This window comes from Ambystoma mexicanum, chromosome 9 (assembly GCF_040938575.1).
Source record: "Ambystoma mexicanum isolate Mex_15411 chromosome 9, UKY_AmexF1_1, whole genome shotgun sequence".
In the NCBI taxonomy this organism is placed as follows: Eukaryota; Metazoa; Chordata; class Amphibia; order Caudata; family Ambystomatidae; genus Ambystoma; species Ambystoma mexicanum.
Window position 1 is genome coordinate 545,909,949 of NC_090931.1, and position 27,674 is coordinate 545,937,622.

The 27,674-nt window shown below is 44.1% G+C and overlaps 1 protein-coding gene across 4 annotated transcripts in view; it reads right to left on the reverse strand.

Moving 5' to 3' along the window:
* The window catches only part of VMP1 (vacuole membrane protein 1), a 1,390,334-nt gene that overhangs the window by 117,974 nt on the left and 1,244,686 nt on the right, over window positions 1-27,674 (reverse strand). Inside the window, exon 11 of one of the 4 annotated variants that reach the window (XM_069615113.1) lies at window positions 17,682-17,865. The exons of the other annotated variants lie outside the window; for them this stretch is intronic. Coding sequence (XP_069471214.1) covers window positions 17,697-17,865 — 169 coding nt within the window. The 3' untranslated portion in view covers window positions 17,682-17,696. Of the gene's footprint in view, window positions 1-17,681; window positions 17,866-27,674 lie in introns of those variants that run through there. 4 annotated transcript variants of the gene reach the window in all.

Here is a 27,674-nt window from a genome sequence, read left to right on the forward strand (position 1 = left end):
ATTGCACTGTTTGAGGTGTATCCGGCATAGTGTTCACTTAGCATTCCTGCAAACGATGCTCAGTGGGCAAAACAGGACTCCTTAAGGTGCTTTGGTTTTGACAAGATACAGTGTAGATTTTTCATGGCTTCATGTGATAGTGGGCACACTAAAGGGACTACATGATTGCAGCAGGAAATATAAAACCTACAGAGTGTCACCAGCTTTGTTTCCCAAGTCAACCATAACTTGACCACTACCATATACTGATCATGAGTCCACACATCAAAATGAGAGGAAAGTAGTACCTACGAATGCTTATGTTGAATTTTTCTTTTATTTACACCCCTCTACTAGGTGTACGTCACGTCCTTGGCACTACATTTTGTGATGAAGCTGAGGATGTCATTACTGCTTTCCCTGGGGTAGTCTTTTCTCATTAGGCCAGGGTACGGCAGCCGCTACCTGATTCTGACCTTGAGGGCCGGTATATGAGGGAGGACCACCTCGGGGAAGGCGATACTCAAGGAGATAGGATGACATCCTTAGAGGAAGACAAATTCCCCCCCGCACCCCAAATTCCCTTTTAGGGAAGTACCATCCATTTCCCATACCTTAAAGGCATACTGTGACATTTATCCTCAAACCTGTTCCAGACTTACTTTAAACACTCCCTGACATTACACAAAAGCACATATACCCATCACTGAGATGAGGAAGAGACTAGGAGGGGTAATCATCACTCCCGACAGTCTCATACCAATTCCCTCAACATTGCATAAGGGATGACATACGCACCACTGGGACAAAGAAGAGAGATCAAGCAATGAGGATCACGAAGACCGGCAAGCCCACACAGCGGTGTAGTCGTTGGAAGCTCTTGAATCAGCCCGGGAACTTTAAAGCAGCTGAGTTGGAGAAGGGGTTGGGAGAGCTGCGGAAGGTCGAGCACACCGCGTCCTATGCGGAACATCACCCATACAGCAGAGAAGTGAATGCTGCAGGGGACGGTGTCGGAGTGCAGCCGTACACCAGCATAGGAGGTGAAAAGGCAGGCAGTGCATCGGCCGTAAGCAAGAGGCAGCGAGAACCGTTTACCGAGGCTGAGAAGGTACAACAGTTGACAGGGCACATGCTGAGCCAGCAACCGGAGAGGAGAGCAGAGAAGCACAGGACACAATACCAGCACCCAGTAAGCCTAGGGAAGTGCAAAAGGGTTACAAGGTTGCCTGAAAGTGTGCGCTGCTCGACAGACCAAGTTGGAAGTAATGAAAAGGCTGATAAGCCTTCAAGTAATAATGCAGAAGGGTCGCTGAACCCACATTATAAAAAAGGAAGAGAAAACTAAGCAAATGAGAATGAACTGTGAGAAGGGGCAAAATCCTGTTGTATGAAAAAGAGAACCATTGTTGGGACAAATGTAGTAAAAACAGGAACTATACGCCAACACTGGGCCAGAGTTGTTTTATGGTTGACAGGAAGTACACCAGGTGAAGGCAAATGATTACAAGTAAATGTATGAAAAGTCCTGGCAGGAGAGTATATCAGGTGAAAGTATATGCCTACAAACAAATGTGTATAAGGACTGGAAGAAAGACATAACAGGTGAAGAGAAGTATTGTGGAAAGGATCGCATAAGGCCCTAGCAGGGGCGTATACCAGGTCCATGCAAATGTGTGTATAAATAACAAGAAACTCAAGTATGGTACTTGTCCTTGGGATTGTGCACTGTGAGAATCTCAAAGAAGAGCCATACCTTTGATTACAATGCCCTTTACATTTTAGAATCAGGGAGGGCCAGAATAGGATTACAGACACAGGACATATTTTGTTTGACATCTTGACAAAACACAGACCCATTCGTTTTTTGTTAAGGTAGGGAAAAACCTCCTAGGATAGGGATGGTGAGGCATTTTTCAACCCCTTTTTGTCTCAATAAAATGTTTATAGCCAAAACCATGAGTCCTCTGTGTCCGCGTCACATTCCTGGCTCCTCACAATTCCCTGTGACATGCACATTCTTACTGCTGCCAGCATTAATTGCGCATAGGACTGTGCAATTAAGGTTAGCCAGATTTAAGGTTTAATCCGAAACCAAGCCCAAATAGATTCTCAAATTTATTTTTAAAAGCCATTTTCCATGTTATTTAGCACAACGTCACAAGCACTGCAAAATGTTGGCCACACTTTGAGGGGCTTGGCACGCAAAACAGGAGCCTGTTTTGTTTTAGGTTGTGTACTGCAACCATAACCATCCTTTCAATTAGTTTCATTGAGTATACATACATTCCTATGCGTGCGTGAACACACGTGCGTACGTACACACACACACACCCACACCCTACAGCTAAACCTACATAGAAAAATGCAAAAGGGTTTCCTCTTACATTTGTTGCTATCCATGAACGTCCCAGACATGTGCAATGCAACTGACCAACTCCCAACTCTCATACTACATTTGGTGGTGTTTCATTAACTGTTTCATGTCTGAAATGACTGCTGAAAAAACATTTTGTATGGGTATTTGCAGTAGTCACCCCTTGATCTCAAAAGTGCCTACTTTGATATTAGAGCTATTTGGCACAAATCTAGCCTTTGGGATGAAATATCTCATGCCACGCAACCTTTCAAAAATCCATCAGCCAAACTCTAGCGTGTCGCTTTTAAAGGCCCAAAACAGTTGATATTTCAGTACATAAACAGTGGGATGGGAGGGACAAACAATAAAAATATACTAAAAAACACACAACCGCAGGCCCAATAGACACACTACACAATCAGTCAAGTACATTAACACGCAATTATTGATAACACACACACACGTTATCTGTTCATGCACAGTAGAGTCAAAGGGACAAAAAATGAAAAACATTCACCGAAATGAAAACCATTCTGCAAAATGATAAAGCCTGTGAAATGCACAAGGTTTACCACACCCAACATGCTGCAATACTACAAGCGCAGTAGGGTTGGAGAAACACAAAATGTTGAAAAATACGCCACAAAAAGAAATATATTATGTAAAACAGAAGATGAAGCACCACACCAAACACAAATCCGTCAACTTAACTCACAAATCATACAATACAAAAAATAATAGTGAGAAAATGTTTTTAAAAAGTTAACCTCACTATAAAAAGTTACAATCTGTAAACATTGGGAATGCCAGCCTTAAGGTTTAACATATTACTAAACACTATACAGAAAAACTAGCATTTACAGAACTTTAACTCATCTTCGCAAATAAAAAGTACCCAAGTAATGTCACCATGTATGAATACCGTTACAACAAACACCAACAAAACATACATAGCAAAGAATAAATTACTTACCAACTGTAATGTTCTTTCGATTGGATGTTTCTCCCACGTATTCATCATCTTAGATAGATTGTTACCTTCAGCTTTGCTGCTTCGGAAATGTTTTCTCTCTCCAACAGAGGTCACTCCACTCGAGGCTGCGGCGTTGATGTCCCTCGACGGCCTCTGTCGAGCATCAATGTCATACGCTGTATAATTGCCTCGAGTGCGCCCGTTGGCCTCTGTTCTGTTTTTTCATATATTGTAGCCACTGGATTGTAGTTAATGGCGTGCCTCTTTTGACCCAAGCCTTAAATGAATTGAGTGTAAACCACGTAAACTGTACAGTGGGGTAGGCTGGGAGGGTCGATGAGGTGTGCCTGGAAGGAACATCCAATCGAAAGAACGTTACAGTTGGTAAGTAACTTGTTCTTCGAATGGATTGTATCCCCCCATGTATTCCTCATCTTAGATAGACTCCCAAAGCAGTTTTGTATTGGAGGTGGGTGTACAGATTTTTTTTTAGTCATGTACAGAATGAAGTACTGATTTAGCAAACAGACGACCTTGTGAATAAGTCGAATCTAGAGCATAATGTTTTTATAAAAGTATGCATGGATGACCATGTGGCTGCTGCGCAAATATCTTGCACAGGGACACCCCTTTGAAGTGCTGTTGAAGTTGCCATGCCCCTGGGTGAATGAGCCCTCAGCCCATCTGGAGGATCTTTCCCAGCCAATCTATAATATTCAGTTATAGCCAGAATTATCCATCTAGATAATGTTTGCTTGGTCACGGCTAGTCCCAATTCGTGGCCAGTGTATCCCACACAAAGTTGGTCACACTGACATAGTTTTGCCAATCTTAAAATATAGAAGCTAAGAGCTCTTTTAGGATCTAATCTATGTAACCGTTCCTCTTCCTTACTTGCGTGAGGAGGAGGTTAGAATGTAGGCAGTGTTATTTTTTGTGACGGGCGAAAACCTGAGACAATTTTTGGCAAGAAAGAGGGTTTTACTCTAAGGACCACTTTATCTTTATAAAAGATGGTGTGAGGAGGCCTACTAGAAAGTGCCTGCAACTCACTTAACCTGCGGGCTGATGTAATTGCCACAAGAAGTATTGTTTTAAAAGTAAGGAGCCTTAACGAACAAGAATGTAAAGGCTCAAATGGAATGCATGTGAGGAACTTTAGTGCCAAGTTTAAGTCCCACACAGGAACTTGAAAAGGTATTGGAGTAAACACATTATTTAGAACTTTTAAGAATTGAGTTATTAAAAGTTATCTTAAAGTAAGATTCTTCTTCTGAGGAGCACTTAAAAATGAATAGCGCTGCTAAATAACCTTTTATCGTGCCAACCTGGAGTCCTAGATTAGCCAAGTATAATATAAAAGATAATATTGTGGGAATATTACACTGAAACGGGTCCACATTCTTATCTCTGCACCTGTTACTGAACTTGTTCCCACGACACCGATACAGAGATTTAGTTGCTGACCTTCTGGCCGAAAGCAAGATCTCCATGACGTCATCCGGAAGGTCCCAATCCTTGCATCTCAACCTCTCAGAAGTCATGCGTGAAGATTGATAAGCTGATTCATGGAATTATTTGCGTGAAAAACGCAGATTTGCGCGCTTTTCTGCCTGAAAATCGCCATACTTCAAACAGGGATTTTCGGGCAGAAAGGCGTGCAAATCTGCGTTTTTCACGCAAATAATTCCATGAATCAGGCTGTGAATGAGTTGACCTATGGACGGAGAACATGACCTTCCTCTTGCAAGAGAAGATACTCTATTTTTGGAAGACATATTGGAGAGCAGATGGACATGTCCAGAAGGTCCAGGTACCACGTTCTCCTGGCCCAATCCGGGGCAATTAGGATCATGGTTTTCCTGAACTTTCTCAACCTCCTGATTACCTGAGGGATCACCGGGACTAGAGGAAACTCATTCATAAGTGGGAACTCCCATTCCACTACGAACACGTCCCCTAGAGCTCCTCTCGGGGAAAATTCCCTTGAGCAGTACAGTTCGCATTTCCCGTTGACACTGGTCGCGAACTGATCCACTTGCGGGGTTCCCCAAAGGGCGAAGATCTCTTGAAGGACTTCCTGAGCTATTTCCCACTTGTGGGAAACTGTGCTCTGCATGCTCAGAGTGCCCGCCGCTGTGTTTTGCACTCCGGCTAGATTAACTGCCGACAGAGAGATCCCTTCTTGTATTGCCCAGAACCAGAGCTGCATTGCTTCTCTGCACAGTGGTAGTGACCCTACTCCTCCTCTCTTGTTGAGGTAGTACATGGGCACCGTGTTGTCCGTCATTATCAGGACATTCTTTCCCCGTACTAATCCGATTGCCCTCAGCTCCAATAGGTTGATATGTAGTTTGGACTCTGATGGAGACCAACGACCGCTGATTGTCAACTCGTTGGTGTGAGCTCTCCACCCTGTTAGAGAGGCATCCGTCACTACTGTTATCTCCGGCCATGGTTGCCAAAAAGATTCTCCCTTGAGGATATGTTCCCTGCAAGCCCAACAACGTAGATTCTGTGCTACTCTGACTGGAACCTGCAACAGATCTGACATTGTTCCTGAAAATTGGGACCATTGAGTCCTGAGGACCCATTGAAGGAATCTAATCCTCAATCTGGCTTCTGGCACCAGAAAAATGCAGGATGCCATAAGGCCGAGCAACCTGAGAAAAATCGAAGGCCGGTAGATACTGGGCATTCTGGAATTTTATTACCATCTGCAGAATGTGGCGAGCTTTGCCCGAACAAGTATCCAGGACTGTTCCAATAAACTGGAGTTTCTGAAATGGGATCATGTTTGACTTTTTTTAATTCAGAGAAAACCCTAGTTTGTGAAGCAAGTGGCAGGTTTTGGACAGATGTTCCTGGGCTTGTTCTGGAGAACGTGCCCTGATCACCCAATCGTCCAAGTAGGGGTAGACATGAATCTCCCCCCTCTCCTGAGACTCGCTGCCACCATCAACTTGGTGAACTCTCTCTGGGCGGAAGTCAACCCGAATGGCAGAACTCGAAACTGAGAGAGAGAATGCCCAACCGCGAACCTCAGGTTCTTTCTGTGCTCGAGATGGATTGGCACATGAAAGTAAGCATCCTGAAGGTCCAATGATACCACCCAGTCTTGGTGTTGGAGAGCCTGAAGGAGCTGAGAAAGTGTGACCATCTTGAACTTGTCATTCCTGAGGAACTTGTTCAAGCTTCTCAAGTCCAAGATGGGTCTCAGACCTCCGTCCTCTTTTGGTATGAGGAAATATTGGGAATACCAACCCTTGTTCCTCTCCGCAACAGGCACATGTTCTATTGCACCTTTCTGTAGCAGGGTTAAGACTTCCTGCAACAGGAGCAGATCTGGATTTTTGACAGAATTGTATCCCGGTGGGTGATTGAGGTTTCTTTTGAAAAGGAAGGTAGTAACCTGGGGATACTGTTTCCAGTGCCCAAGCATCTGAAGTAATGCCCTGCCATTCTTCCAGATGCTGTGCGATCCTGCCTCCCACTGGGTCTTGTGGGTCAAAACCTCAGAGTGGCTTTGCGGCAGCTGTAGCAGCAGCTGAAGGGACAGATGCTGCTGCTGGAGCAGATCTAGCACCTTTTCCTCGCCCCTGAGGAAATTTGCTTTGCCCTCTCTGACTGCCCTGTCCCCTGCCTTTCCCAAATGAGGAATGAAATCAAAAGGGACGACCCCTCCAGGAAGATGAGCCTGTGTAGGGGCGTTGTTGAGGTTGTCGTATAGAGGCACTGAGTGATTTTGCCCCCGTTTTGGAGGTCTGCAGCTTCTCCAAACTTTCATCCACCTTGCTGCCAAACAACCTCAAGCAGTCAAATGGCATATTAAGAAGCCTGGATTGCACATCCAGTGCAAAACCTGACTTTCTTAGCCACGCAAATCTGCGTAGTACCATACTAGATGCCTTGGACCGACTGATACTGTCAGCAGTGTCCAAACCTGATTGAAGGCATTCCGCCAAAGCCTCCTTTCCATCCCTTACTATGGATAGGAACCCTTCACGTTCCTCACCTTCCGGGATGTGTTCAGCTGCCGCTGACATGCAGTCCCACAGGGTATATGTAAATCTTGCAAGGGTGCAAGTTACATTTGTGGATTTTAAAGCCATGCTCCCCGACGTAAAGATCTTTCTAGACCATGCATCAACCTTTTTATCATCCCTATCAGGGGGAATTGTTGGGTATGCAGCATTTCTAGTGGAAGTAGCTGCTTGAACTACCAGACTTTCAGGAGATGTTTGTTTACTTAAGTATTCGGGATCTGAGGAACAGGGTCTATATTTTGACACATACTTCTTATTTAGTGCGGGAATAGTTTCTGGGTTTTCCCATGAAGTGTTAACCTTCATTTGTAAGGCTACATAAAAAGGAAGTGTGGGGTCTTGCTGAGGTCCTCCTGAAAGGATGTCAGTCATGCCATCATCCTGATAGACAGGTGAATTTCTACACCATCCTATGAATTCAGTTACCCTGTTCATCAATTTTCTATAACCTGCATCCGCATGTTCAGCTGGGTCGGGCTTTTCAAATTCATATTCTGGAGATGTATCCAGACCACTTGCTGACTGCAAGCACTCATACAAGTCTTGCATCTCCGACTGAGGGTTAATTAACTCCTCAGGGACTTGTTTTGTACCAAATTTAACACCAGCAGGTGAAACCTCTTCTTCTGCTGATGAATCTCCTTCATATATGGAGGACATGGTTCTAAAAAAGTCATGTCTGCTTTCTGGATGAAACACCTTTTCACGTAGCATAGACTTGAACACTGGTGTCGATTTTGTCATTGGAATGGACGAAGATGTCGACAAAAGTGTCGATGTTGTAGGTATTACTTTTGATATTGTCGAGGTAGTTTTCGACACCCTGAAAAGAATCGTCGACCCCGTCGAAGGAGTTGTCAAGAGCATCGACACCATCGAAGGAGCCTTCGATACTGTCAACTGGGCACTCGATATAACCTTTTTAGGTTGAGTCATCAACACCTTGTGCTCGACTGCCTTCGATAGAGGCTTTGAGGACTTTTTAGACAAGGACTTCGATGACGTACGAGAGTCTGACGCCATTTTCTTGAGTTCTACCTCCGATTTATGCACCAGTAGGCTTTTTCTATGAGGTGTCTGGGAAGATTCCCTGGACAACACCCTTAATGTTTTTTTTGTCACATTTTCTTGTCTTAGATCTCCCCCTGTCACTTTTTTTGTGAGCAGGGACATGGTCTTTGTTAGAGTTTTTTGAGGGGGTCTGGGCCGCATTCTCAAAACATTTTTTTTTAACATAGATGTTCTGACAGCTTCCCACTTTCTTGGGGAGTCATGTCTCGACAGACATGTTATGACTTCCTCAGACGACGTCGAGGAAGAGGGAAACCGTTGACTTTTCTTCGCATTTTTAGAGGAAGAAGGACTTCCTGGATCTACTCCTCGACCTAGATTTTTTATGACGTGTTGTTGAAGACACAGCTGAGTCTTTTCTCCCTCTCAAAGAAAACTTCAAGGATTCCTCCCCCACCACCAGTTTAGCTCTTCGTTCTTTTAACGCCTTATGGGTCATCAACTGACAGGAACTGAACTCATCTATATGGTGGTCGGAACCGAGGCACCAGAGGCAATTACGATGGGGATCAGTTAGCAACAACTTTCTCCCACATTTCTGGCATTTCTTGAATCCAGTCTTTGGTGTGGAAGGATTAGATTAAGACAACATTATTCGTACGAACTGAAGCGCCGTTTTATCGATCCGAAGCGAAGCTAACGGAAAAATTGAACTGAGGCCAAGGGGCGCGCTCGATGCATTTATACAGCGGATGACGTCGACGCTCGACAGAGGCCGCTGAGGGACAGCGACGACGCAGCCTCGAGTGGAGCACCCTCTGGTGGAGAGAGAAAATAATTCCGAAGCAGCAAAGCTGAAGGTAAGGATATATCTAAAATGAGGAATACATGGGAGGACACAATCCATTGAAATATACAATAGATTATGATAATATTGCTCATGTCTATTTTAAATGGTGGTTTCTGTCAACTTCCCCATTTAAAATAAATATGTATAATAAACATTTTAAATTAAATTACACCAAACTCCACGCCCACTATTACTAAAAAGAACTCCCACAAAACAGCAAATACTCTTACTACCATCCTCAGACTACATCCTATATTGTATCACATGATTTTGAGCCATAGAGGCCAATTTTGGTAAGGCATTTTTTGCACATTTTAGTAGGCAGCTGCATTGATATTTCACTTTAAAATTTGTGGCGTCATGTATTTTCACTGGCACTGTAATTTGATGGCAGTTGTGCATTAGCACTTTGTGAGGAAGGAAAACATTATTTCAAATGTTTTACTTGTTGCTATAACATTCATATATGCAGTTTTTATTACATTTTGAAACTTACGCCGTTTTTTCTTTAAACATAGCTTTTCATTTGCATTTTAAACATAACATTTCAACCTTGGTCAAACCCCTCCACCACCCTCAACTGGTCCGGCGAAGGTCCGTAGGTGTGGATTGTCTTCCTGGGGCGGTCTGTATCACAGCGATGGGAGGCAATTGTGCATTCCTCTTCTGAACGGGCCCCATGGGCACCGCTAGCTTATTTGATCTGTCTGAGCCTAGTCTACAATGACGAGGAGCCGCATTTTCCTCAGGCACCCCTCAAGCCTGCTTGTAGGAAATCCAGTACTATCGACCAGTCTGCTCAGGAACTCTTCCCTGGAGGGAGTATGTAAGCCATTCTAGGGCGGCAAAGTTCAACCTTTTCCTATCCATTCGTGATCCATTGGCGGGTCCTTTGACTTCCACTTTTGGGCCAATGCCAGAGTGCCCACCATTGTTAAGATTACATATACTATGTGAACCGCCCGTGAGGGGATATCATCCAAGGATCCGTCAAGGCCCAGTATTGCTAAGCCTCTATTGCCGCCAATCTTGAGACCCAATGTTCGGGCTAACACCTCTTGTATGGCTCCCCAGTACTCGTCTCGTTTGGAGCAGTCCCAACATACGTGGTTCCACGTTCCCTTCACCCCGCACTCCCTCCAACAATATTTTTATTCCCTCTGAAAATATTCTGTGGAGTCTTGTTGCCACTGAAAGAGCATTTTTATCCAGATTTCTCTGATTTGCAGGGACTTCGTGAGTTTGGGGGTGTTTGACCACAGGTTCACCCAGTCGGTTTCTTCTATAGTGATCCCAGTGGCTACCCTCCCAACTTTTCATGTAAAATCTTTGAGACGGGGCTCCGCTGCTTCTATATGCGCATTTACTGCTGCGATCACCTACCTATCGCCTGAGTGCGTGGTTAAGTATTTTTCAAAAGGGGTTGATAGATGGGTCGACGCTTCTTTCATGGTGGGGTGTTGAAGCCAGTGTCTTATTTGCGTATAATGGTATTGTTCCCCTTCTCCCAGGTCGAAGTCCGTTTGACATTAGATTAATTGTTTCACTTGGGGGCCCTCGAACATGTGTCTGACGGTTTTGCATCCCCTTCCCTGCCATTTGGAGCAAACAGAGTTTCTACACCCCAAGTGAATTGCGGATTGTCAAATATGGTAAATGGGGATGGGTAAATGGGGATGGGTAAATGGTAATATGCGCCTGTTTGATGGCCTCATCTCATGAGTTTCCGACGAGTGCGGTTATTGAGCTGCTGTATATCTGCGCCAGCCTATCCACCTTAGGTTTCCAAAGTATGCCTCAGAGATTCCCCCCTGCTAAGGCTCTATCCATCGGCCTCCATATCTTCTGCCTAGCATCATTCAACCAGTCCCGTATAGCCCTAATCTGGGCCGCCAGGGAGTATGCCTTAAAGTCTGGTTCCCCCCAGCCCTCCCCTGGATGTTGGCATCTTCATAACCCTAGAGGCTATCCTCAGAGTTCTATTGTTCCATAGGAATCTGCTTGTGAGTCTTTTGAATGCTCCTAAATAGGGCGGGTGGTACGTGGACTTGGAGGGCAGAATAAAAGTATAACATCTGGGGGAGAATAACCACTTTTAACCCGATTATTCAGCCCAACAGTGTTATGGAGAGGGATCCATCAGTTTGCTTTTGACCTTTTCTACAAGGGGCGGGTAATTTGCTTAGTACAGCTCCTATATGGACCTGTTCAGCGTAACTCTCAAGTTATGGTTCGTTCCACCCATCTGTAGGGGAGCCCTTTCAGGTGAGTAGCAATGTGGAGAGAGAGTACAGTAAATAGGAAGCTAGGGGTACCAAACCTCTTCGGTATTAAGCGCATTATAAAACACAATTATAATAATTATAGTTATCATATAATAGTTGTTTTAGTAGAGTATTGGAGTTTGATTTGACTGTGTGCTGTATGCAAGGCATTTAATGAAGGATATAGTAGCAACGATTGGCTTGGACTTCCCTTTGCCCAGGACACCTGGGCAAATGGACACCCAAAGGACAGTGCTTATATAACCAAAGTAACCCGGTGGTAACTTTGTCAGAGGTCACAGGGGTAGTTCCTAGATAGATCCTGGATGCTTCTTTTGGGTCCCCTGACCGCTGCAGGCAGCCTCAGGCAGATAGAAAGAGTGCTTCTGGTAGTGTTGGGGGTGAGCTCTGTGTTGCTCCCAGCCCAGTTCAAGCCACTTTCACCCAAAAAATAGTAACAGTCACAGGCAAATTACCAACAAGCAAAACTACAATATCAGTATAAAAACTAAATACAAAATACTATTAACACATTAACAATCCAAAAGTAAGGGCTAGTTGAGGATTAAGGTTTAACAATATGTTAAACATTAAAGTTGAAATTCCAAACTAACTGATTTTAATGCTGCATAGATAGTAACATAACTGTTTTATTAAGTTCCACTGATATGAGAGAGTGAAAAGCAGAAAATGGAAAGATAAGGCACTGGAAAGAAGAAGAATCGAAAAATACATAAATACATATATAGGCTCAAAACAATGCTCTCAGAGCAGCCCTCAGCATACCAAAAAGAGAACACATCACACAAGCCAGAATGGCAGCTCATTGGCTCCCAGTCAAAGACCGTATCTCCTTCAAAATTCTCACAACCACCCATAAATGCATCAACCTCACAGCTCCCTCTTATTTATCTGACACGATAGGTAGATACCAATCCACAAGACCAAGAAGAGCACAATACACGAACCAACTAGAAATACCTCGCATCAACAGAACCAAAGCAGGAGGCATAGGCTTCCCCTTCCTCGCACCTAAACTCTGGAATTCCCTACCTACTGACCTCAGAGCTGATACATCTCTTTTCTCCTTCCGAAAAAAGCTCAAAACTGCCCTATTCAACTAAACCCGTTTTCATGTGCTCCTGCTGCTCTTGCATATCTGTAAAAAAGAATAAAAAAATTAAAAAAGTATATCTCGTCCAATGTAACCTTACAGACATGAACTGTATGTAACTAAGTATAAGCAACACTGTAACTAGCGCCACGATGCCTTTGGTCTGATGTGCGCTCAACAAATGTGAATAAATAAATAAATACATAACAGAGAACAGTGCATTAGGATCCACTGTTCACGGGAGACTAATCTGCTGACATAATCCTGCATTGTTGCCTCATTTCAAGTGAGTTATCACATCACATCCTTCAAACAATAAAAAAAAAAGAATCACCCCCATGGCAACTGCAATAACATACTACAGATGTCATGTTACATCACAATTCCTCTAGCAGCCAACCAGGACTTGTCATCAGCCGCTGACTGATTAGTGAAAGATGGTTGTAACCTGTGAAAGCCCTTTAGTGCACTGCAAGAAAATAGTTTTAAACAGGAAAAAAGCCAAGAAAGAAAATCGCTTTGGCTAATCCAACAGATTTGTGTTGAATTATAAACTCCGACAAATATCGCAGTCAAAGACTTGTTTATTCAAGTCTACATCAAGCGACAGCAGGCACCACCTACAAAGGCAGGACCCAACTGAACACATTCAGAACTTCATAAAGAACACTACAAATGATAACACTCTAAGAATACTCATGACTCAAGTGGAACACTGAATGGAAAACATAAACAGAACATTGTGAATAGTCATACCTAATAACATATATGTACGTAAAGACAACACACCTTCCCCCTTTCAATAACACTGGTTTACTCTAGTACATAATCTCGCAACCAAAAAGGTTTACCTCTTCTTCTTTCTGTGCTGGTACTAATATTTGTATCCTGTTGAACACTCTTATTAACTTCTCCAGGTTCATGCACTAACCCATTGTCATTGCCATTATCATCTCCATCACTATTTTCTCCCTCCTCTACTGCTTGACCATTGTTATTACATTTCACTAATTTGGACATGGACCAGCATTCCCCACCTTCCATTATGACCACATTCCCTCTTACTACCGCTATTTTCTTAGGCCCAATAAATTTGCTCTCAATACATTTAGGGGACAACCTGGGGTTTTTTACATATACATTTTCACCTTCTCTCCATACCAAACTCTTGGATTTCTTTTCTGTGTCAAACCTTTCCTTGTATGCATTGTGGGCCTCTTTGATAAGTGTCACAATTTTATTCCTATCAATATTCACACTCTTGGCCAAGTCAAGCCACCCTGGACAGAGTTTGGTAGCCGGCTGCCTGCCCTTGAGAGACATAAATGGTGAGACTTTAGTAACCGTGTGAGGCGTCGTGCAGTAGTTCCAAACCATTTCCCTCAACACTTTCTGCCAGTCTAAGCCTGCCGCCATAGCTAATTGCAAGCCTCCCTTTACAAATCTGTTTGCCCTCTCTACGAGCCCATTAGCCCTGGGTTGATAGAGTGCTGTTCTGTAATGCCTTATACCAAACCTTTTGAAAAACTCCATCTTGTCAGAACAAAATTGGACGCCATTATCTGAGATCAATTCCGTGGGAAAGCCTTCCCTGTAAAATGTTTCTTCAAAAAACAATATCATTTGGGCCGTGGTTGCTTCACCAATTGCCTTCCACTCTATCCACTTTGAGTGATAATCTACTAACACAATTAAATATTTGAGATTCTCTCCCAGATTCTGTAGTGGGCCCATCAGGTCCACAGCCACCTTTTTCCAGGGTTCACTCGGAACACTAACCGGTCTAATGGGTGCTTCCCTCACCACCTTACTTTTATCACTCCTCTCACACTCTCTGCAGTTTTTCACACATTTCTCTACTTCACTGTCAACTGCCGGCCACCAATAAAATTCTCTGATGTATCTTTTGGTTCCTCCCATCCCTAAATGGCCTTGGTGAGCTATACTCACTAGCTTGGATCTGACATTGCTGGGTGGAATCACTTTGGTACCCTTCCTGAGCTTTATACCGTCTTTTTCAGCTCATCTTTTATGCAGTAGAAGCATTCAAATTGTTTTTCTACCTCGTTTTTGTGGGGCCACCCTGCCCTGGTCCACACCTTGACTTGATTCAATATAGAATCTTCACTATCAGCAATCTCCCATTCATCTTTACTTATGGCATTGTATTCAACCTCAGCAATACTCACACCCTGCTCTATCAACGCTTCCTCTGAATCCTTGCTCTCCACCGGTAACCTAGACAAACAGTCTGCTACTACATTGTCTCTACCAGCTATGTACACCAACTTGAAGTCATAGGCTAGGAGTTCAATCATCCATCTGGAAATTCTGGGTGATCCTTTTGCCCACTCCACACTACCTAGTAATTGGACTAAAGGTTTGTGGTCAGTTTTTACTGTAAAAGTTTGACCCCACAAATAGAATTTGAAATGTGCTACAGCCCACGAGACCGCCAATGCCTCCCTCTCAATCACAGAGTAGTTTTCTTCCGCTCCCTTCAATGGCCTTGAGGCAAACGCAATTATATGTTCGGCCTTACCAGAGTCCACCTGAGACAACGCTGCCCCTAGACCCATATTGCTTGCATCAACCGATAGCACAGTTTTTCTTCGCGACACAAAACCTCCCAAGGAGGGTGCTTGTACTATGCACTCTTATTTTCCTGAAAGCTTCATGGCATTCACCCGACCACACAAACTTCACATTCTTTCTCAATAACTCTCTTAACGGAGTGGAGATGGTGGCAAAACCATTTACAAATTTGTGATAGTACTCCGCCAGTCCCATGAATGAACGTAACTGATCTTTATCACGTGGCTGGGGAGCACTGCTGATGCTATCAATAAGAGACTTTTTTGGAGCAATACCATCGCCAGAAATTCTATGACCTAAATAGTCTACTTCTCTAACAGCAATCTTGCATTTTTTCCTTTGCACAGTCAAACCAGATTCTTTAAGTCTTACTAGGACAGCCCTCAAAATCTCATTATGTTCCTCTTCATTTTCAGCAAACACTAATATGTCATCCTGAAACACAGTTACTTTCCTTAGCCCTCTAAGCACTTCCTCCATCACGCTTTGAAAAACAGAAGCAGCAGAGGCTAAACCAAAAGGCATGCGATTGTATTTGAACACTCCCTCAGGAGTGATGAATGCTGTGAGATGCTGGCAACCTTTGGACAACGGAACTTGATGATATGCCGCTGACAAGTCAATGATGGAAAATACTCTCGGTTCCCCCAGGGTGGAAAGAGTCTCCGATATGTTAGGAAGAGGATGACTCTCTACAACAATGTTCCGATTGAGGCTGCGTAAATCTACACATAGTCTCAGATTTCCATTTGCCTTGGCTACTAGTACAACCGGCGATAACCATTCTGTTGCTGTTATGGGCTCAATTACTCCTTTGTCAACCAAGTCATTCAATTCAACACGAAGCTTACTTTTTATCTTCAATGGCACTTGTCTAACCTTGTGGATCACCGGTTGCGCATTATTCTTTAGTTTGATATGGTGTTCAAAGTTTCTAAGTTTCCCTAATTTCTCGGAAAACACTTCAGGGAACTCTTTAGTCCAGATGTCATCTTCTACTTCAGCAATAGATATTGGTTGGGGAGCATTTGCCTGTATTCTTACAAGTTCTTTTGTTCTTCCCATCCTAATAAAGAGGCTCCCTTGTTTGCTACCAGAACTTTGGCCTGGCATTCTTTTCTTTGTAACTGACGGATGCAGCAAATTCCCCCAAGATTTCTATTGTAGATTCTCCATATCCACAGGCTCTAACATCAGTGGGTTTAATTGCCCCTTCACACTTCAATATATTCACTAAGGTGTCCCTTGAAATTATGGTCCAAGGGGAACAAGTGTTTACTTTCATGACTAAGCTGCGCCCATCAATCAGAAAAGTGTCTGCCGGTCCTTTAGCTTCACCTGAGATAGCTGAAATTTCGAAAACAAACTTGGCACTTGGTTCCTGGGTGGCTGATACCTCTTGAATGTTGTAATTTCTCCTGACCGATTCCTCAATGCTGACTCTGTTCTCGGGTTCAATGAAATTTATAGAAGTAGCTTTGCATACGTTTGCAAAGTGTCCTCTATTCTTGCACTTAAAGCATTCGGAAAATTTGGCAGGGCACGACGGGAAGTTTGCACCATGTGTGGGGTTACCACATCTAGTGCACGCATTTCTCATATTCCAATTTCCTTTCTTTACACTTGGAAAGTTTGGCCTCTTCTTCTGGTCTATTGCACAGACTGACATGTTGGTCGGATTCTGTTTGTCACCCTTTAGCTCCTTGACATATAATGATGTCTGTTCGATGCTCCTGGCTAATTCGAGTGCCTCATCCAGTTTCATATCTTTGGCCAGTAGCTTCTCTTGGATTCTGCCGTTATTAGTGCACCTGAGTAATTGATCCCTGATTAGAGAATCTGTCAGTTGCTCAAATTCACATGAGTAACTTAATGACCTCAAGCAGGCGACATATGATTCAACTGACTCTGACTGTTCTTGTACTCTCTGGAAGAATTTATGTCTTTCAAAACTGACATTTTTCTTAGGTTCAAAGTGGTCTTGTAGTTTTTTGAGGGCCAAAGCATATTCATCAGCATCACCCGCCTCCAACATCTGGTCTCCAGTCAGCCCATCGAAAATCCTGCGTCCTTCTGTGCCCAGATTGTGAACCAACAGTGCTTTTTTCCGAGCTGAAGAAAATCTATCACCGCCTATTGCCACCAAGTAATTCTCAAATGTGTCCTTCCACTTGTCCCACTTGAGGGGGGGGCGGCCAGGTTCATTGAGGAACGAAATGGGTGGAGGAATTGATGCTGCCATGGTGAGGAAAAGTGGCCAGCTATGAGTATGAGTGATGATGTGGCTTGGCTGTGTAAACTGTCAAATTTGTTTTTTTTTTTTTATAAGAGATGTACAGGCTCTTGAGTTCCTTTTATGTAGATATAGCTTACTGGAACGAATTTGTTCTCTATATGAAATTTACAGGCTCCCGAGTTCCTTTTAATCAATATAGCTTTGTGGAAAGGAATGTCTCCTTTGTTGTGCTAGCAACGTTCTCTTTCTTTTTTTTTTTTTTTTTGACGTCACAATGGAGACCGGGGCTCCTGAGCTAACACTCCCTCTGCTGCATGCAATAGTGTGTCTCTGCGCGGCCCAGAGCAGCTGGGAGCCGCGTACGTTAGCACACGGGCAGCACGGGGCGGAGCAAGCGCTCTGACGGCTGTGGGAGACTCGGCGCGGCCCGGAACAGCTGGGAACCGCGTGCGCTTGCATAAGGCAGCGCGGGGCGGAGCTAGCGCTCTGACGGTTGTGGGAAACTCGTCAGCTGCTCGCGGGGCCCGCTCCGACACACCAGCCGCTCGCGCAGCTCATCCACTTCCAGCGCCACTCCCCGCTGATAAGGACTTGCCTGCACAGTTTTCTCCGCGATGTTCCTCGCTGATAACAGCAACCCTGCTCTCTTTCTTCTCCGCCCACGATCCGCCTCGCCTGCTGTCGCTGTTGCGGCGGAGACAAGCCAGTGCCGGCAGCTCGTAAAACACAGGGATCGAGCAGCTAAGGTCGGCGTCCGGGTCCTTGAAACAGATCCTCGTCGCCAATGTTGAATTATAAACTCCGACAAATATCGCAGTCAAAGACTTGTTTATTCAAGTCTACATCAAGCGACAGCAGGCACCACCTACAAAGGCAGGACCCAACTGAACACATTCAGAACTTCATAAAGAACACTACAAATGATAACACTCTAAGAATACTCATGACTCAAGTGGAACACTGAATGGAAAACAAACAGAACATTGTGAATAGTCATACCTAATAACATATATGTATGTAAACACAACAATTTGCTTTTGCTCAAGGCTATGCAGGCTGCCTCAACACATTGCAGACAGAGGCCAGAAAGGTGGCATGAATGGCTAAAGAAGCAGAGTAACAAAACTAAATAAAAATTCCAAAAGGGGTGTTTTGATTCTTTCCTATCCCCCATATACGTTATATCACAAAAATGAAAGAATCCAAGTGGAATCCTGAGTGCCCAAATGAGTCACTAACTTTCCCTCCAGAAAAAACTGCCGACCCTGCTGTGGGGTGCAAGACCCTAGATTTTGCTGGTGCGCTGCCTATCTAAAAAAGGGGACAGCAGAAGATGCTTAACCTAACACTAACAATGAGTTTGAGTTGAACACAGTCCACTCTTTGCAGTGCATTTGCGTGAGATTACATACCAAATAACTTTTGCTCACATCCAGAATGATTGTGTCAATTTGAATTGCTTAATTAATCTGGGTATGTGAGCAAGATCACGGACAACTAGGGTATGTTTAACAAATATCCTTTTTGTCAATTGAATACTAAAAGACCCATTATCATTGGAGAGGTACAGTTTCTTAGAAAGAACATTTTTGAAAAACCCAAATGCACACTAATTCTAAGCGAACTAATATTTAAAAAAAATGCTGTTTAGCAGCCACTCAATTTCTTTTCATTTGGGGTCAACACTTTGATATTTTTCACTCCTGTGTCTTATATAGTCGACTGGTTTCAGCAGCACTCGTCTGTTTTGTATCTTTCTTCAGGGTTATCAAATCCCCTCTTTCAAGAGCTAACCCCTTTTCGCCAGGACGCCAGAGATTGTATTCAGTGCTCTAACTGCTAAATGAAATCTGTCGAGAAAGGGTAAAGAGAGACAAATTGCTCTCAATGTAGGTACTTGAATGACCTGAATACAATACCTAGATTAAACCATTGTTAGTCCGTTCTTCCTTGCCATGATGGCTGGTCGCAGATCGGGAGGGGACGCACTGAGGACAGAAGTGTTCCTAGCTTGTCCGCAACCGAAATGGACTGAAAAAAAAGTAAGTGGGGGTGGCGGTGTGGGGAAGGGAGGGAATTCTGTGGATGGGAGGAGGGAGAGGAGGACCACAATTACCTCGTTCCCCGGCGGGGGAAGATGGCAGCCTCCAGCTGTGAGGTGGCTTGGAGCAGGGGTGATTACCGCTGGTAATGGCCTTGTTCCAAGCCTTCTTATTGGCTGAGAGGATGCCACAGCCCCCCACCGGGTATTAATATACATTTTTAACTCATCCTCATGTCTTTCTAGACAGTCTCTGGTTCTTTTTCTAAACGCCTGTATAAGGGTGTTGTGTTCAGTACCGCAAAACTGTACAGGACAAAAGAGGATGATACCTCTCAATCGCTGTAGCAACATCTATGTGGCATTCTCAGTATGTATATCTAGCACAACTTACAGCTTTAATGGGTGTTGTCCTTTCCCATGTAATGACATTCATATATATGCAAATATCAACAATATAGCTGATAGACAGGTTCGTTAGGAGGGTACGTGTCTTTTTTGTACTCTCATTCTGCGGTTTCAATAGTTCGACTGCGCCATTATGGGAATATGCATGCATACAATGTTCTACCAACGTCAGCATTAGTTAGCGTTACTCTTACTAGTGATTGGCAGGTCAATGTTATATGAAAAGCCACATCTCCCTGGTGTCAGGGGGTGGATGCCTATATGTCTGCCGCTCCCACCATGATATCATTGAGGAGCGTAAAAAAACAAATGCTTTGTTTTTACATTCTAAGCGCTGACCGTTCATTCTTGTCATGCTTGCTTCTTCTCGGCGACTGGCATACGAGTTCAATTAGTGGATTGAATGCTGCGCCTCGAGTGCCAAGTAGTAATTTGTAACTGGTGTATTACGTTTGCGTGTCAAGGCAGGTGGATGTAGCGATAGCTACAACTACGGATGCCAAATTGGAGATATAACATTATAATGCAAGGATTTGCTCTTTGCGGCCAGCATTGTATTTGTGGCGATTTACTATTCAGTATTGTAGAGCGCCTTGTTTGTTTTAAAAAATCCCATACATACATACGTTTTTCAATCTATCAGTGCAGTATTGTAAGCCCTTACTTAAAAGTTCTTTCAAAGTCTCATATATATATATATATATATATATATATATATGCACTAGGGGCAATAACAGCATGAGTGGAAAGTACATGTAGATCTGAAGGGCTTAGTCCTCTAAAAAATGAAACAAACTCTTGAGACATAGACTATGTAAAGTTTCCTCAGCAGAGGAAGCCCAAGCTCTATGCCGAAAAGCGTGTCTGTTCTCCTGATTATCATTCATGTAGGACTGTCACTGGAGGTGAAGAAATCCATGTAGGTGCCAGCCGAGCTCTCTAAATTGGCAGTGCAACAGAAGGACTTCCCTAGTCTTGGAACGCCTGGGTTGGGAGTCCTCAGCAACCACAGATCCCAGAAGTGCCCCTGGTTTCCCCCGTATCTTCAAACAGTCTTGACAGTGGATTGGGCACTTTGGATACCATCCAACCCACTGCACAGAAGCCATCAGAATCTTTCCCGACCTAAATGCTGAACCGCCTCTGCATCGGAGTTCTGTGAATGCCGACACACTGCCGTCTTCACATATGAGACCTGCAGTGTCTTCTACCATCCACAACTCGACACCACCGTCTGGTCACTAGCTCCCTCAAATTCCAAGGCAACACCACTGCAGTGGCAATGCTGTGTTTAGCCATCCAGGCCTTCTCACGCCTGAAGGAAAGTCTCATCAACTGCCCGTTCACCAAGTCTTCTAGAGCCGCCACCTCCCACCATTTCCAGTGACTTCGACCGTACAAGCAGAGGCCGCTGCCCAACGGCATCTCTTCCATGGTACGGGTCACGAACACGCAACGATTGAATTCTGGCCTGGTGCCCTAAAGTGCCTCGTCAAGAGTATAGCCTACACTCAGCCCATTTTACCACAAAAGGTGAAGGAGGTACAACGGTCTGGCTGTGTCTGTTTTTACCATTCAGATTGGTTTAGTAGTAGTGTGGGCATAAGTAGGCCGCTCAGCAATGTGAATGAAGCATGCAAAATAAATGAAAATGTCTTCTATGGCTCATTTCTTCGATCATGAGTAAAATAAAGTCAACCACTACCCAATTGAGTTACAGTCCCAAATCCTTTAATTTTTCTCTCTAGCAGACTTTCAGTATTTTTCGGATTCTTGTTGACTTTGCCATTGCTTGATCTCCCAATGGACGCTTGAGAAGGCACTCTGATGTACTGAAAAGTGCTGTTCAACCCAAATTGTTGCTTACATCACCAGCACCCATATGATTGCCTTGACTGGCCAGAACTGGAAAAGACAAAACGGCTGCCCATAACAAGCAGAAGTCATCATAGGGGTGGGGTGCATACACCCCTATTCAAGAATTGTCATGATGCAGTAACGGGAATTGGAAACTGTGTCGAATCCCAGGGAATTGTCACTGCTTCTTTGAGGGAATCCCATGAGGCCAGGGAGGTGAGGCCCTCTCCCTGAAAGTCCACCTGTGGGTGGTGCTCAGAGGGTGGATCTCATGGCGAGGGAGACCCTTCATGGGATAGGCAAGTATGGCCCTGGGAGGATGCAGCATTCACTCAGCATGTGACACCCCCACTCTCCTCTGACCCCAATCAGGCCCTCTTTGGTTTCCCATAACTCTGTGTTATAGTAGAGTAGAGGGTCTCATTCACAACACTGGGACGAGGAAGAGAGAGCCTTACCCAGGTTTAGTACAACAGACCACTGAGATGAAGAAGATTGCATATAGAGAGGCAAAAGCCCACTGCGGAACCAACACACATGGATTTTCAAGAGGCAGCCCCAATCAAATAAAGGGAAGAAGGACTAGACAAAGCATCAAGCCAACCCTGGAAGAGCAAGGAGCGAGACGCCTGCTCTGTGGCAGGAGACCCAAAGGCTGGAAGCTGGGATGCAGTGGCCTCTATGTTGTTCTTAATTTTCAAACTACATATATCATGTTGTTAAACATTGCGTCTGAACTCTGCTGTTTCAGTGAACAGACAACAAGAAATATCAGAACTAGATTACCTACAAGACAGGAGCTGGCTTTTGTGTACCATCTTGCTAACATTCCACGAAGTAGGAAAAGATTGCCCATACAGGTAATGGCCATACAGGTAATGGCGGCCACCATAACAATGTCAACAACTAATAGAGAGATTATATAGAATGCAAAGTGACTCAAAAAAGTGAGCCAATACTAAATATAGAAAAAAATCAAAAAGAAGGCATGATATGTATATACCTTTTGATCATGTTGTAATGAACACCACGCCATGAGATAAAATAGACTAATCCATGCCTAATACTAAATCAATGAATTAGTGCAATAGGAAAGAATTCCTTTGTCTTCCATTGAAAGTGATTGAACATTATGTGAATGAACTGGATGTCACCCACATTGGGATATCCAAGTATATGATATTGCTTTACACAACAGTGAGAAATTTGTGGTCAGTTAGAGGAAAAAGCACCTATGGTAATACATAGAAGGTTATAACGGTCAGTTTAATATATGACTGTCATTTTTTTTAGAATTCTTTACACACTTGATTACGTATACCTGAAGAAGTGTGATATAAGTTCACGGCTAAAGCATCTTGAGCGTCCTGAAGACGGCTTTGAAGGAGCCCATAAAAAAAAAAGAATGGTGTCATATTGGTGCTCTGTTCGAAACTAGAAACACAAACTGGTGTAGACACGAAAACGTGAGGGCAAATGTCTATATTGTAACTGGCGCTAGCCACTAACTCATGTTACTATCCCCACTAAAGATTGTCGTGAAGAAAAACATTTAATATATGACAAAGAAAGTAAATGTCCGAATTAGTAATTGGACACTATTTGATTGAATGATCATGTTGATGTGTATAAATCTTTTGACCCTTTTTTGTATCTTTGATTAATGTGTTTTTTTATAATGATTCTTCAATAAAATTCATATATGTATTCAACTGATCTACTGTACCACTATTGAATTTAATTAATATAGATGTACAGGATGTATACCAGGGCTTTTCCCACAGCCTAGTCGTGTAAAAGCTGGGTATCTATCTGTGGACACTGCATTTTGGTATCAGCTATTCACAGCACTCAAGACACTAGGGTATCATATGAAAACAGTGCCACAATGCCGCAAAAGGGCCCACTTTGCCAATCGAGATGCGTTGCCAGCCAATGACCAGAATCATCCAAAAACAGAAAGGCCAGTCTGTACTCTTACATTTTGCCAGCAAGCACAAGCAATTTGAGGGTCAATTTTAAATAATGGGCACATTTTACATACATTGGAGGATTCCCTTCTGAAACCATTATTTGCTTCTAATAAGAGGGATGTCTCAAACAACATTTGGTTAGAGCAACCCGGAGTGGGGCCCCTTGAATGTCAAACAGGATGTGGCTAATAATACAGTTACTGGCCATTCCCCCTGCAACTCATGCACAGCTTGTACATTTTCTAAAAAGGTTACAGCGTTTGACGGTGCAGGCAAGACACGTGCAGAAGTGCTAATGTTGTGTATACGATTCTTTGCCCGTGTGGTAAAACCTAGATCGGCCAAACAAGCCATCCGGTTCCTCTACGAATAATTGAGCAGCGCTTTAAGATTCAGACCGGGACTTTAACTGCTCCCTTGGTGCTTCATTTTTCGGAGCAGGGACATACTGTGGATGACATGACGTGGTTCTGCCTGGATAAAATCAGTGGCAGGAATAGTGAGGTGATTGCCAGACAACTTGCATACAAAGAACAGCTTTGGATCTTTAACTTAAAAATGATTGAGCATGGACTCAATGTAGTTGAACGGTGGTACACTTATCCACCTATGGGTGTGGGAATTAGGCCCGCTCCTTTTTCTAGTCCACACTACCAGAGTGAGGACTACACTAGAACAGCTTTGGGCATCAGTGTTACAATGGATTTCTAAACTCTGCTCTGGTGAATAGATGTTTAGGAGGCCACCCTTTGTAGTGAAACACAGAATACTTCTGTGAAGTTAGCCAGGACAATTCAAGGTATGTTGGAGAGCAATCAAGGCTAAGTCTCAGGAGAAGTGGGGGTGATCTGAAGTCTTGGATGAGCACACAGTAGGACGACAAGAATTACCCTTAGCCTGTAGTATATCAAAATATACAATTTATTAAGCCCAGAACAACCACAAGTGAATAAATGAATTTAAATTTTATTTATATTGCGCTTGTACACAAGTGTTTCAGAGCGCGACAAGGCAAGGGAGGGTAACAGGGGGGGGAACAAAACAACGATCTTACTAGGTCCAGTGACATTGAGAACGTGCAAGGGAAAAGGGAAAAGATGAAAAATGCATGGAAGGGGGAAGAAGTGAAAAGTGCGGAACAGAGGTGAAACAGATAAATAAAAATAAATAAAATAAATAAGGCAATAAATGGTGGTAGTGAAGCCAGCAAGTGGCACGTGCTGGATTTGGCAGACAGAGTATGACTGATAAGTGCAGAAGAAAAGTGGGTGGGGGACTATATGGGTAAAGATACAGACCCCAGTGCAAGTGGTGGATGGGAGGCAGTGCAGGGTGTGCAAGTACGTGGGCCCGGAGGAGAGTGGCCAGGTGCACATTGCTGAGAGAGCAGCAGATCAGCAGGGGAGAAGAGGGGCAAATGCAGAAGCAAAGAGGAAGGTCTTGAGGTGCTTCCGGAACCGGAGATGGTTCGCCTCAAGTTTCAGAGTGGCCGGGAGGCTGTCCCATAGGGAGGCCCCAGCTGAAGACAGATTAACCCCCAGCTAGTTCCTTTGAAAAACAACTGACCCTGAGGGAGTTAGGAGGTAGAGGAGCGAAGAGCTCAAGAAGGGAGGTATTTACGGAGGGATAGTTGAAGGTATTTTGGACCCAGACCCCAGGAAGCCTTGTGACCAAGGCAGGGGGTTTTAAATGTAATCCTTGCATTCACTGGGAGCCAATGAAGGGATTTCTGAGCTGGAGAGCTACGATCCCAGGGCGTAAGACCAAGGACAACTCTTGCAGTCCTGTTTGGGATCAGTTGTAAAGGGCAGAGAATGGAGGCAGGTAGATTTAGAAAGAGGCTGTTACAGTCCAATCTCGAGAGGACCAGAGGTTGGGAGACCGTGAGCTTCTGGGGGAAGGAGAGGAAAGGCAGAGTACCTCTGAGGAGGTGCGGTAGGAAGTTTGACTTTTTAGAGACATCAGAGATGTGGGTGGAGAAGGAAAGTGTCGAGTCAAAGATGGCCCGAGGTTCTTAGCCTCGCAGGTAGGTGTAGGAGGAGGGCTACGGGAGGCCGGCCAGAGAGGGAGGGGAAAAGATGGTGAAGGTGTACCGATGAGGAGCACCTTAGTCCTATTGGCATTTAGACAAAGATCATTGGCGGAACACCAATCTTGAATGGCTGTTAGGCAATCAAAGATGAGAGGAGACGAGGTGGCAGAGGGTAGCCTGAAAATGAGTTGAGTGTCGTCAGCACAGCACTAGAAATTTGGGCCTAAAATGGCAATGCAATGGGTGAGAGTTGCCAGGTATTGGTTGAAAAGCCAGAGAGAGAGGTTAGACCCCTGGGGTCTAACCACAGGTAGAGAGGGAGATAGATGATAGGAAGGACCCAAGTTGGACCTGGGAGGGTTGATCAGAGATGAAAGAGGTCAGCCAGGCCAAAGCCTGATCAGTGATACCCAGGTTATCACAGAGACGGTTGAGCAGGGTTATATGGTTGACTGTGTCGAAGGCAGAGGAGAGAGAGTAGGATGAGGACAGAGGGGATGTTAGAGTCACATTTTGGAGAGCAGATCTTCACGGATGTTCAGGAGAGCAGTTTCAGTGCTTCTAGCAGCTCTGAATCCAGATTGACGCTCGTGAAGAGAGCCAACAGAATCGGAGTGAAGGTTAAGTTGAGAGATGGCCAGCTTTTCCAGGAGTTTACCCAAAATAAATAATAAAATAAATAATAAATAAATAATAGGGAGTAATGGAAATTGGGTGATAGTTAGCCGGACAAGAAGGATCAGCTGTGGGTTTCTTGAGGAGAGGGTGCACAAGGGAATGCTTCACATGGGAGGGGAAGGATCCTGAGGCAAAGGAGAGGTTGCAAAAGTCTGCAAGGGCCAGAACGAGAGTATTGATGTGGTCCTTGATGGTTTTAGAAGAACAGGAATGAACCTGTTTAGACGAGGCTTTCATAGATCGGACTTGTCTAGCGACCTCATCAGGGGAGAAAAGAGGAAAAGATGAGAAAGAGGGTGGGGGCGTAGCTGAAGGAGGGTCAGCAAGAGGAGAAGGAGAGAGGAGACGAGAGGGAAGAGGGGGTGGGGAGGGTGGACAGGATGTCCTGGATTTTAGAGATAAAGTGAGATGCAAGGGCATTGCAAAGAGCCTGGGAGGCGAGAGGAGGGGTGGAGACTGCAGCAGGGTTGGCCAGCTCCTTGCAGATTTTAAGGAGTTTGGCCAAGTTGTTAGATGCCGTAGAGAGACATGCTTGAATGTGGACTCTATTCTTGGTGCGGACAGAGTCGGTATTGCCTTTGGAGCAGGCGACAGGCCAGTTTGTCAGAGGATGAGCAAGAAGCCCTCCATTTCCTCTCAGCCGCCTTACACTTACGTTTAAGTGTAGCTAGGTCAGAGTCATACCAAGAATTGCACTTGGCTTTGGACTTCAAACGGATTCTCATAACAGGGGCAAGAGCATCAAGAGTAGCAGAAATAGAGGAGTAGAGCAGGGACACGTCCCTTTAACAAAGTTTTTTTTACAGAATTATATATATATGGCAGGGAACAAAAACAAAGGGGCTACGCATGTGACATCAGTGATGTCATCAATGACATTTGTGATGCCATCTTTCATGTCCTGGGTGTTAGTGTTAGCAGTGCACAGTGGTGCGGGCAGGTATGGTGGCTTAGCCTACCATAACTGGCGAATTTCAGGTTTTTTTTTTCGGTTTTACTTTGAACCATAATGTCACATTTGTAATGTTTTTTTAGTGAATTGCACATGTTTTTAGTATGGCAACTTAACCATAACGTCCCCTTAAATTTTTTTTTAGTGAATTTTACGGGTTTTTAGTAAGGCAAATTAACCATAACGTCCCTTTAACAAAGTCTTTTTTTACTGAATTTCACAGGTTTTTTGAAGGGGAACTTAATCATAACATCTCGTTAATAAAGTTTTTTTGCTAAATATACACTTTCATCATGTGATTTTGGG